At 44.1% G+C, this 13436-nt stretch overlaps 1 protein-coding gene across 2 annotated transcripts in view; it reads right to left on the minus strand.

Moving 5' to 3' along the window:
* The window catches only part of ATPCL (ATP-citrate synthase), a 46018-nt gene that overhangs the window by 30744 nt on the left and 1838 nt on the right, over nt 1-13436 (minus strand). For both annotated transcript variants that reach the window (XM_045757319.2, XM_045757318.2), the window contains exons 2-3: nt 6244-6401; nt 5013-5135 (exon numbers count right to left, since the gene is read on the minus strand). In XM_045757319.2, coding sequence (XP_045613275.2) covers nt 5013-5135; nt 6244-6396 — 276 coding nt within the window. In that variant the 5' untranslated portion in view covers nt 6397-6401. The remainder of the gene's footprint in view (nt 1-5012; nt 5136-6243; nt 6402-13436) is intronic.

Here is a 13436-nt window from a genome sequence, read left to right on the forward strand (position 1 = left end):
GTGTGTGGTGTGTGTGTGTGTGTGGTGTGTGTGTGTGTGTGTGTGTGGTGTGTGTGTGTGTGGTGTGTGTGTGTGTGGTGTGTGTGTGTGTGGTGTGTGTGTGTGTGGTGTGTGTGTGTGTGGTGTGTGTGTGTGTGGTGTGTGTGTGTGTGGTGTGTGTGTGTGTGGTGTGTGTGTGTGTGGTGTGTGTGTGTGTGGTGTGTGTGTGTGTGGTGTGTGTGTGTGTGGTGTGTGTGTGTGTGGTGTGTGTGTGTGTGGTGTGTGTGTGGTGTGTGTGTGTGGTGTGTGTGTGTGGTGTGTGTGTGTGTGTGGTGTGTGTGTGTGTGGTGTGGTGTGTGTGTGGTGTGTGGTGTGGTGTGTGGTGTGGTGTGTGGTGTGGTGTGTGGTGTGGTGTGGTGTGTGTGTGGTGTGTGTGTGGTGTGTGTGTGGTGTGTGTGTGGTGTGTGTGTGGTGTGTGTGTGGTGTGTGTGTGGTGTGTGTGTGGTGTGTGTGTGGTGTGTGTGTGTGGTGTGTGTGTGTGGTGTGTGTGTGTGGTGTGTGTGTGTGGTGTGTGTGTGTGGTGTGTGTGTGTGGTGTGTGTGTGTGGTGTGTGTGGTGTGTGTGTGTGTGTGTGGTGTGTGTGTGTGTGTGGTGTGTGTACGTACGTACGTGTGCGTGCGTGTGTACTACAGTTAACGACCGGACTTCAGAGAAATAACTACATTTACGACTAGAACTAATGGCTTAAGTCAATGGGTTTAATAACTAACAACAACTAGTGAATGGTTGGCTTTAATTGTGTGGGTTGGGAGGACTGGCGAATCCCCCGACAAATCACTACCCCAAGTAGTGCTTGGACGGGGATCCCTCTAGCGAACCATAAAGACCAGCCCAGGATATTCTACTTGAAGATAATGAGAGTTGTGAGGAGCAGTCAGGGTGACCAAGCTTGTTAGAGGTGAGGATGACTGAGCAGTGAGGCATGGGGGTGACAGGATGAGGGATGGGGGGGGAGTAAGCCAGTTGCAGCCCCTCACACAATGAGTGAAGCCAACTTTGTAAGCTCAACTAGGTGAGTACACACACGAAACTACCCTAAACGATAATTTCACGTATTAATCTTTTTATTAAGATCAGCCTAAGTACTTCCAAACTCCAGTTAATAACTTAATTATTGAAAAATTAAAGTATTAATTGTTCAGGAATTCTGTTACCAGGAGCCCTCAGCCTCTATAAAACCTTATATACTCTGGAAACATATTGTCTTTTTTACAAAATGGTTGTAACTGTGGCAATTAATATTTAAAATAGTAATTCTACCAGTTCCTTGGGAAACCATATCTTCACTTTGCTACAGCTCACCCCACTCTTCAGCCCCAATGTTTACACATTTAGGATGCGTTCATGTCAACACAATGCACTAACCAGGGTAAAGACTGGGGCGGCGACGGAGAGGAAGAATCAATAGAGAAGCAGACGTGACTCGCCTACAACACTGACACGCCTGTGGGCTAGACTTCATTGTGGACTAGTAGTCCACAATGAAGACGCCTATCCTCACCACTAGGGTGGCGACAACCAATATACCTCGTAGTTTAATGCCCTGTAATACGTTATCAACGGTAACAGTTATACGAGTTGGGCTCCAAGATAATCATTACCAGAAAGTCCAGGACTGCCAGTTTCCCCAGTTTCAGCGCCTCAGGGTGGCGAGCCAGAGGGGGGAACTCTGGCTATATCCTCTCTCCCCCACCTCCTCCAGAATAGGAGGAGCTGTAAGATAATCACAACCTTTTATCATGTATTTTAATCTCCCTCTCCTCTGGGCGCCTGCCCACCCTCCACTTTATCTTAACCTAACCTCAACACACCTCTTGCTCCTCGCCTCGCCTTTTAATCTCGTCACCACGCCCCTCTACCTCGCCCTGCCGCTTAGTAACGTGTGAAAATACATTACTAACGATATAGCATCAGATCCCAATAAGCAGAGTTCACTGTTACTGAGGCGAGCAAAAGTTCCGCCTCCCCTCCCCCCCTCCAGAGGGAGAGTGGAGAGGGCGAGAAGCTCACGATAAGAGGTGGTGTGTCCCGCACAAGCCGCCACCACCGGCGGTAGTGAGACAACACGTGTGGAGTGTGCTACATGCCTCACCTCTCTCCACAACACTGATAACATCTGCCCCACCCCTGCCCGACACCTCCCTCAGCCTGCTCCCTCCCACCTGGGAGTGGGGGCAGATATAGAGGACGGGCTGGTCAAGCTCGGTACACAACCCGACTCCATAATTCCGTGTCAACATTGAGCGTGTAATTCCGACAACGTCCTTCCCAACACGAGAGCCTTGAAAATGACGGGGCAAGGTGGAGTACCCGCCCAACACTCTTCAATATCCGAGCGGGAAAAAGTTTTCCCGGATCAAACTCCACCCTAATCTCCTAAGCTACGCCGATAATCTCTCTCACAGCACGTTAGAGTGATTAACCTCTTAAAAAAAACTATTAGCCCTGAACCAGGATTCAAGTTTTTACGAAACCTCTACATCTTTCAACAATCATTGAGGCTTTACATTAAATAATTCACAAGCTTCAAAAAATTCACAACCCAAGGTTATGAAAAACCCTCTTGTGTTTAGCTTAAAAACTGTTTAATACAAATAAATAAAGCCACCATGATTGAGGAAGGATGTACAGGTTTCGCAAGTGCACGCATAAATGCTTAGCGAATCCTAGCCGTGAGCAACAATCAAATGTGTAGAACAAGGCTAAAATACCTCAGATATACAACACCAGACTTACAAATACAACTCCTCTCTCCAAGTGTAGATCTGGAGACTACAGCTACCTAGGAAGGTCAGATAAGAAAACCTAAGATAAGCTAATGCCACACTAAGAAAGGCGCGCCCAGCAGATTTAATGGTAATATGCCACGAACTATCACATTCTCAAGAGCAAGATTAAAAACTACTAACAAAAAACCATTAACAAAAAAAACATCCATTTTCAACCACTTCAACATAAAAACCATCTTTAACAAAAAACTAAACCATTTATGGGGAAAAACAGACCTTGCAACTACAATACAAATTGCAGTATCCTTGACAGTTAATACCTTCATGAAGGAACCCGGATGCAGCTGCCAACCGACTCCCGGAGGAGCATTAAAGAACTATGAAATACTTAGGAACTGTACGTAACCCCAAAGCCCTACCCCCCTATAGAAAGAACCTCTAAGAACAGAGAACAATCCCTACTTCCATTGACGCCCCCCGACACGAAGCTCACAATGAGCCCATATTACAAGGTGCCGCTCAACACCCACGTGGCTCTATTGATCAACAACCGACTCGCGCTACAGCAGCTTTCTATGACCTCAACTTGCTCCACTAGTCATGAGTACCTACCTTGGTGTTTTCGGGGCTTAGCGACCCCGCGGTCCGGTCCTCGACCAGGCCTCCATAGTAACTCAGTCCTTCCACATTAATGTGTTCACTCGCAAATTGTCCCCTTGAACACGAACACAACTGCTATAACGTAATTTACATTGAATAAGAACCAGATATTCTAGACATTAATGTAAACTGGAGTCATCTTTGTCCTCTTCAAGATCCTTCGGTTAAAAGGGGAAAGGGAGGGGGGGAGGGGAAAGGGAGGGGGGAAAGGGAGGGGGGAAAGGGAGGGGGGAAAGGGAGGGGGGGAAAGGGTTGCTATATCTCTAGGGATTTATGGTGATAAACTAGACAATAGCCAGAGAGAACACACGAGGATGTAAAGATCAGCATGCCAGCCAGCACCAGTCAACTACAAATAACTGAACAGAAGGATGGAAATATGTTGACCAAACCACACGCTAGAAAGTGAAGGGACGACGACGACGTTTCGGTCCGTCCTGGACCATTCTCAAGTCAAATGACCATTGTCATTCGACTTGAGAATGGTCCAGGACGGACCGAAACGTCGTCGTCTCTTCACTTTCTAGTGTGTAGTTTGGTCAACATATTTCAGCCACGTTATTGTGACTCCTCGCCTGCATAATGATGGCCCATCTTCACACTGTTATACTGTACTTGTATGCATATTCTCGAGAGCATTTGTTGCAACTAACTTCGGGCAGGAGGCGGCAGTAGTCCCCAGCGACTGGGAGTGGGTGGGTGAGTGAGTGTGGTGAAGGAGTGACCAGATGAATTACCCGGCCACTTCCCGCCATGAGTGGAGGAAGGCGGGTTCAACACCAGTCTCCCGGGAGTCATAACTACTGGGGTTCACGTGTTTACTATGGTCTTGTACCATACAGTTTTACACACACGCTGTGTCACGGGATTTATATCTTATTGTACATGCATCATGATTTGTTCCCAGAATTATGTGGCAAGGTTCCTCATTTCCCCCCATTAAGTATTCTTTAACTAGAGATGTCATTTTACCAGGTGCAGATCAATTACTGTTAAAAAGACTTAATTGCTTTTGAAACAAAAACGAAAGTGTGTGATGCACGAAGTTTAGTGTAAACACACTAATTACCACATCAAGCCTCAACATAAGCCTTGATCATATGTATAATTACTTCATGAACCTAATAACCAAGACTAATAACCAGCAGTCTCCTTGTAACCCGCCTTCAGTATTTTCCAGTTTCCAATACAACAACTTGTGTGGGACTGAAAAGCCTTTTGTTTAAAGTCTAGATATAAACAGTCAACCCAATCATCTCTTTCCTGTAGAATCTCAGTGGCTATCATAAAAATTAAGTAGATTTGTAACACAGGATCTTCCTGTTCCGAAACCATACTGTGTGTCATGTTGCCATTACTCACACAGGTGTTCACACACACATTTTCGTAGTTCATGTGCGTGCGTGGCAGCAGATACGGTGTGTCTGTGTGTGTGGGGGGGGGGGGGGCAATACTATACAAGCCGTTCGAGTTGACACACACAGACAGGCTCACCATAGCCCGTGCTACATGGCCATTTCGTTCTTAGTAGCCAAATCTAAATCCACAACGTGTCACGTGGCACCTAAGCCCCCACACACTCACCTGCTGGTCCTTGTTCATACGCTGGAGGACCCACTCGCGGGCCGTGGGCAGGTCCACGCCCACCTTGATCAGCCCCAGCTTCCCTCGTCGCTTGATCAGCTGGTCGGGCTTCACCACCAACTTCTGCAAAAAACATAATTTACACCCACGTGAAATTTGTGTCCAAATATATTATATATACAACTTTTCCAGCTGCTAGACAAAGCTGCTATCTAGCAGCTGCACAAATTGGCAATGTAGTCAATATAAAAACGCAAGCGCGTACACAAAAACACGCGCGTACACAAAAACACGCACGCGCGCACAAAAACACGCACGCGCGCACAAAAACACGCACGCGCGCACAAAAACACGCACGCGCGCACAAAAACACGCACGCGCGCACAAAAACACACGCACACACACAAAAACACACGCACACACACAAAAACACGCACACAAAAACACGCACACACACAAAAACACGCACACACAAAAACACGCACACACACAAAAACACGCACACACACAAAAACACGCACACACACAAAAACACGCGCACACACAAAAACACACGCACACACAAAAACACACGCACACACAAAAACACACGCACACACAAAAACACACGCACACACAAAAACACACGCACACACAAAAACACACGCACACACAAAAACACACGCACACACAAAAACACACGCACACACAAAAACACACGCACACACAAAAACACACGCACACACAAAAACACACGCACACACAAAAACACACGCACACACAAAAACACACGCACACACAAAAACACACGCACACACAAAAACACACGCACACACAAAAACACACGCACACACAAAAACACGCACACTATCTCCAGGTTACATACAAGACAGTTAGTTCCTCCTTCACAACATGGTACAGCATACAGCATACCACCTCTGTACCGAACACCACCAAGCCAACCAGTAAAGGTTACTTCATGTACCAGGCCTTCATCCCAGCCTCTCGTTACAGTGGCTCCTTCACTTAAACCTCGGACACTGAGTTAAGTGAATCAGCTGTCTGAGTAGTAGTCTTTAGTAGTCTGAGTGGATAATTTGGTGAAGGCAAGGGGGCTCCGTGACCGCGGGTCACCAGGATAAAGTGGCTTTCCACATGGAAAGAGGACAGGTTGCTCAGCGCACACCCAAGCTTGTAGGAGACGAGCATCACCCAGCAACATCCGCCCTCCAATAAGGGCACCGTTCCTTACCTCAGTCTTGAGCCATGGATGATCCGTGACGAGGTCCTCCCACTGCGTGTCCTGGGAGATGGAGGCGAAGCGACACGTGCCGCTAACATTGGAGGGAAGGTTGTTGTTGAGCAGGGTCTTGCCCGTCGCTTCTCTGATAGCCTTCGCTGACATGACTCCTGTACACGGTAAATACAAAACTTAACTCCGTATTTCACGACACCCCTTATTATCAACATGTGTGTATGGTCTTGTATAGCTTGTATAAGGAGGATGGGTTGCATACCTATTCCTGGTCTCCATAGAAATCCCCCCCCCCCCTTGGCAATATCTACTTGGGATCCTTTGCTCCCGAGACCCCTGAATCAGCACACCCTGGGGTCAAGCTCAAGTCTTTATTGCAAACTTTCAGGGAGTTGTGGTCCACTCCAGGCCAACGACTAAGAGAATGCAAACCCCCGGGGTAGTTACAGGGTCGAGGTGGGACGGGTGGAGTGGTACTCTGTCAAGGGTTACCACGTGGCGTTCATTCTGGCTCCTCTCAATAATAGCTTATCACGTGGCAAAACGATATTAATAGCTGAACCAGGTATCAACCACTGCGTCTCATTATCCGTTATTAAGTTATAGTCTTAAATTATATCTTATGATAAGGAGACTTCTCAAAGAAATCGCAGAACAATTATATTTCCAAGGCTGCGCCTGTTACATCTATGATAAACCCTCACCTCGTTGTCTACCGGGAAACAACGACTTTGGGCTCATGGTAACAACGGCAGTCTGGCTGCAAAGGTGGTCCCGTTTACCCTTTGTTGCTTCCGGGAATCAACGGAAAACTGCAAAGTCCTATATTTAAGTTTATATAATATAATGCTTGTACCTATAATTCTATACAACCTATAATGTTAGCCAGTCCATCAATGCCTACAATTATATACTGGACAATCAAACAGTACCTATAATTACACAATAGTCAGTGCCTAGTTGTACACAATATCTATACACAATCAACTCCTTTTACACACAATAAAAGTGCCCGTTGCCTACCAACATAAAGCAGGAGATAAGACCTAGGAGTGTGTCACTCCACCAGTACACGTGATGTGTGGTTCGACGGAGATAAGCTCAAGAGCAGCCTGTCTGCCCGCTCCCAGACAGTTCCGGTCAGGGTGCCGTTACGTCTGGCCAGGCGAGGGACGAGCCGGAGGGAGAGGAAAGCCCCCTCCTGCTCCCACCAGGGAGGTACTCCTTGTTTTCCTACACGCAACATTATTAGAAACTCCCTCCCATGGCAGATCATGCCATGGGAGGGAGTTACGTATGGGTTGACTACGAAAGCACAGATGTATGAATAACCCATTGTTCTGGCTACAAAGATATACTACATGTATACTGCCAGTTATTTTAGACGTGTGAACAAGAACACTCCACCCAGGGGAACAAAGGACACTTAAAACACCTGCCCACCCGGGTGACAATGCCCACGGCCATCATTAGGCTAACAAATAGCGTGTGAAGCAGAGGTAAAAAACTAAATACGAGCAATATTCCTTATACAAGCTTATATATTCCTTATACAATATTCCTATGTGTATGAGAGCAAGAGCGAGCAGTTTGGGTAGCACGAACTGAGCACACAGGGGTTATAATAACCATGGCAATTCGAGTGTACTACTACAGCTGCCTTAAGTGACTTGCCAGATGACCCAATAGGCAGTGTAGACTCGTGCCTCTGTGACCCCAGGCCTGTAGGTCAGACATAATACTGGCACCATTACTGGGCATAAATATATATATCTGTTATAGTAACATTTAAGTCATTTTATCCGAGACATTCTAAAATGTTTCACCAGCTTTCAAGACGTGTCATTCGCTCTCGTAACAAATATAAAATTAGCAACAATGAGTCAAAAACTCTTTAATGTACCGAGGCTAATATACATATAATACCATGCTAGATTTGTTTCGATAATTTTATTATATTTTTTTATGTGGGGGGAGGAGGGAGAACAATTTTAAATAAAACCTTTTGGGGCATATTTTTGCACGTTATTACTGTGTAAAGTAGTTGCGAAATACCCGTTACTGGAGGCCCCTTGTCACAAGCTACCTCCCCTTCCAACCTCATAAGAACCAATCATTCACCTTGGCACAATTTCCTCTACACCTTTCACTTAGAACTGTATCAGGTGACAGACATTGTCCTCCCCGTCCACAGCCTGCAGCACTCCACATTAATGGAGACATTTACCCACTGTAGCAGTGCCAGGCGACGACCAATTAAGAGACTCCTTCACACAAAGGTTACAAAATACAAGGCCCGTATCTAAGGTAGTCAGAGTCTCTTACGTAATTAATGCAATACATTTGTTTACGTAAACGTTCCCAATTATAAACGTACAACCATTTATCAATAAAATGTTTGTGTATGAATAAGTTTGGAGTCATATGGGCCAAAAGGCCTTTTGTATACATGTAAATCATAGCGCCTTACTAGCATTAAGGTTTCCTGTGCATAGGCCGCTAAGTTAGCTTAGATTCCCGTGGCTTAGTACACCATTTTATGTCCGTTGTAGCAACTCTAGACGACGGTGTGTATGGGTAAGCAAGAATCAAAACAAAATACTAAACCCGGAAGACTGAAGCTTTGATTATAGTCTAAAACTAAGAAAAAAAAAGTAAGTTTTAAAAGGGAAACTTAACAAAATTGCTTCAGGCACTGTCGGATCAATCTAACCGATGTTTGCGCCTGCACGCCGCTGCGAGCAACAGCCTATCCAATCGAGTTATCACCAAACACGTTTGGCCCCCCCCCCCCCCCCCAAGGCGTTTTAGCGAATAGAAGAACTCTCGAACCCGGCTACAGGTATACCGGTTGGGTAGAGACGGCGGCCGAGTGATGACCTGGGCAAGCAAGTGGCGGCGGTCTGGTATCTTTTTATAAAGAAAAGTGAGGGTAGCTGAGCAGGCGGGGAGGAGCTGGGCAACACCACGCTCTAGACGCGTGACCCGACACATTACACACCACTCTTAACAACTCCCAAGATAGGGAGTTAAATTTATCATCAGGCGATTTATTTCTGGTGTGCATGGTTATCCTCAAGGTCGTAACGCTGACGACACCCAGTGGTCGACGGGAAGATGAACACCACGGAGGTCTCACAGCCCTAGGCTGCAGAGGTACCCAGGACCTGGCCCTAGTCTGCTGAGGTACCCATGACCTGGCCCTAGGACGCGGAGGTATCCATGACCTAGCCCAAGGGGTGCAGAGGTCATGCAAGAAATCCTTACTCCATTATCCTCGACAACCGCACAATCAAACATACGGATGTAAACAAAAATGCAGAGACTCGTGATTAATAGAACAGGAAACATTTCACGAAGAACATAATATACAAAGCAAAAACAGCCTTAGGAAAAACTTGGGAGATTCTGAAGCCTTAGCACGAACATATAGTTACTCTTTTAAAAGGTTCTAGTCCGGTCCAATTCTTAATGCCCTCCAGTATCACTACACACTTTAAAGAAAACTAACATGCAAAAACTACAAGCAGTACAAAGTAAAGCTTTAATGAATGCTGCAAAACGCCGTCCACCATATGATTACACAGCCCAGCAGCTGCAAGAATCCTTGAACCTAACCTGATCCTGGCAACCACTGTGTTGCAGTCTGGTAGACGTTTAGTGCTACCCATAGATTATAGGTTTCAGATCTAAATAAATCATAGCTTTTTATACTAGGGCTTTCAGGTCGTTGGGAATCTGTAATTTCTCTTATCAGACCTGAGTATTTGGAACAATATAGTTTTGACAGCAAAGCTGAGGATACCTAGGTCTAATTCAACTTCGTTACACGCTAATTTGGCTGCAGTGTGTCATTATGATGGGTTAGATTTATTTGTGATGGTAGCCATACAAACGATATTCGAAACTCTTTACTCTGTGCAGCTATTAGGGACAGCCAACCTGCTATCACTATATTTCCCACTGCAAAACTTTTTCCTTCACCTGCACCTCTCCATCTTTACTCCCAACTCGTCCTAAACTGATAGGTCGCGTTTTGTAAGTTCTCGTAACCAACTTTATAAATTCAACCTATTCAGTAATGGCTCAAATATGTTTTCAATGTATCTAACTATAGGGTTTGGTAGGTTGAGGGGGTCCGTACCATTCTGGTTACGTTAGGAGGTTCGATGTAAGAGCAGGCATAATTTTTATATAACCTGTTTGCCAAAGTCACGATGCAGTAAGTCATTATGGGCAAGTGCTACTGGTGACCCTCTACCCGCCCACCTAATCTTTATCTCTAAAATTAACTCCAACCAATGAAAAAAAAAAACTTAAAAATTAAATTGTCGGGTAACAATTGTCATGTAGCGGGATTGTTTAAAGCGTAGGTTAGACATGTATATATGAATGAGTTAGGGTGGATATAAATGAGCAGCCTCGCATGGGTTAATAGGTGTTCAGGGGGCTGCCTTTATTCCTACGTTCTTTTAATTCCTGCAGTGAATATGCCTGTAAGTGCGCCACTGAACTTGTCTGCTTGTTAGAGCGTGGCTTTTTAATGCACATTTTATTACGGAAGGAATAGTTATTGCTTGGCCAGGTCCACGAGGCAAGTACCTTCAGAAGAGGGCTTTCTGAACTTCCAAAACATTATATGGACGTGAAGGTTTTAATATCTTGGTATATTGAAGTTTGATGAAATTTATAATTAAAAAAAATAATGTAGCAATTTGGATGGTCTTCTTAAACGAGGAAATATTTAAAATTCAAAGAAAAATATGAAGTATGCAGAACCGGACCAACCAGTGACGCGCCCAATGGAGTAAAAAAGTGGAAGACTAATGATCATTTCTAAAAATATCTGAAACCGCTTTTTAACAAAATTATACTAGTACAATATTCAAAACCAGCTTTGATTTGTGGCCCCGTAGTAAATTCATGTGCGAGCCACTGGTCCCAACAAATGAGCATTATGCCACCAACTCGCTGTGAAAGGTTAGGCTATGAGAAAATCGCGTAGCCTAGTTTTTACCTAGAACAGGAATCGGCACCCTTGTAGCGCATACGAGCGAAAAGCGACGTAATTTGTAAGAAGGGTTGGACTCTCAACCACTTGGGCTGGACGGTAGAGGGTCTGTCTCGCTTCACCTGGGCAAAATCACAGCCTGTTGCTTTCATCCGGTACTGAAATAAAAAGACAACCGAGCGTCCAAGGTTCAACTCACGCGGTTATAAATAAATAAATAAATGTTTATTTAGGTAAGGTACATACATACAAGAGATTTTACAAAGTTTGTTGGATTAATAGATAGAGCTAGTACATACAATGCCTAAAGCCACTATTACGCAAAGCGTTTCGGGCGGTTGGACCAGTTTCCCTTCACCTGATGTGGGTTCTACAGGCTCCCTGTCCCCGACAATGGTAAACCATACGAAAAAATCTAAGGTTTTTCTTTTCTTAAGTTTTCTTAAAATCTTTTCTTAAAGTTATCTAAAAAATCTAAAAAAAAAAAAGTTAACTAAAAAATCTTTTCTTAAGTTATGGAAAATGCAAAATACGGACACTGCATCCTACATTTAGTGTGCTGTTCAATACATAAAATTAAACATTTTATTTCAATAAAATTATTACAACAATTTATTACAACAATCGTCGGAACAATCTGATTAATTTCAATTTTCACTATGAATTTTAATTAGCGGAAGAAATTCAAATTAACGCACCCATTATTTTTGGTGAATTATTACAACACTAAACATTTATAATTATAATGAGACGTGACAAATTTCAAGTGATCTGTTTTAAGCAATATCATCCACCTGACATCCTATGAAAGTGGTTACAAAACAAATGATGGCTTGATAACTGCCGCTAGCCATCCTCAAGCTGGTGCTAAGGTGGGGACTTTTATTTAATATGTTGGTCAAGGCATTCAGAGATTTTTTTGTATTCATATCTAACAATTTTGTTCTCTGCAGTATCTTGCCAAATGTTTACACACTGGCAAATCTTTCGTACAGAGGAAGAGGTCAGTGGCTCATACGTCAATTACACCAGGAGGGAGGGAATTATTAGCGGAAAGCGCCAAGCCATTACGACTATATAACACTTGGAAGGGACAAGGATTTGGGATGGGATGGGACGGGGGAAAGGAATGGTGCCCAACGACTTGAACGGTCAGGGATTGAACGCCGATCTGCATGAAGCGAGACCGTCGCTCTACCGTCCAGCCCAAGTGATTGGAAAATTACATCAGGAATAGATTCTGTTAAGTATTTCTCCTCGTGTAGACGAGGAGTAACAATAACGTGGCTGAAATATGTTTATCTTTATTTCTCTCCATGCCCGGTGTAGAGAGAGACTTGACTTGTCACAACTCTATACGAAAGGCTGTTGCTTGGAGCGGCCCGTAGGCCTATTATATGTCCATTTATAGGATTAGAAAGTGATTTCTGACGCGCATCAATTAATGGAATAATTACAGGGTCAATGAAGGTTTAAGAGGTAACAATCTTTTACAGTTTATAACTTTTGTAGGCCTTTTAATAGCAACAGATGAGCAATTAAGCCAAGTTTAAATTGTAAGTCAAATCATACAAAAATGATTAACCAGGTTCTCTACATAGACCCCAAGCAGGATGCTGTATTTAAGAATACACGTCTTTGCGACTGAACCGCATCACTCCCAGATGAAGTATGAACAGCAGCACTGTGTGGGGTATGCTGTATGTCTATACAACCTACTAACTCGTGTCCGCCACCCGTTCCTTTAATTACCCGCATTGGTTGACAACTATTGTATACTCTTTGATACGTCATCAGCGATCAATTAGGCGTAACATTGTTATCTTGACGTTATCTTGTGAGAACACTTATGTTCGCATTTAATGACTTGTCCCTGTTACCGCTTAACTGATAACATCTCTTAAAAATCAGGGATAAGGTAGGAAATGTCTCTGCTGCTCTTTTACTACATTATAACTTACTTTTTAAATAAATATGTACTCTCAAACCCAATGTACATTTTTGTATGTATATATATAAATAAATAGTGCTATATAGCAACTCATCTTCCTGTTTAGATAGTACCTATTGTGACTATTGACGATCGTCACGAATTCGTACGTGCTTAGCTTTTAAATAATATACAGACTTGAGGAATTCTTATAAAAAATGAAGCTAAAAAACTTAAATATTCCTAGGC

Source organism: Procambarus clarkii, chromosome 67 (assembly GCF_040958095.1).
Source record: "Procambarus clarkii isolate CNS0578487 chromosome 67, FALCON_Pclarkii_2.0, whole genome shotgun sequence".
Taxonomy (NCBI): Eukaryota; Metazoa; Arthropoda; class Malacostraca; order Decapoda; family Cambaridae; genus Procambarus; species Procambarus clarkii.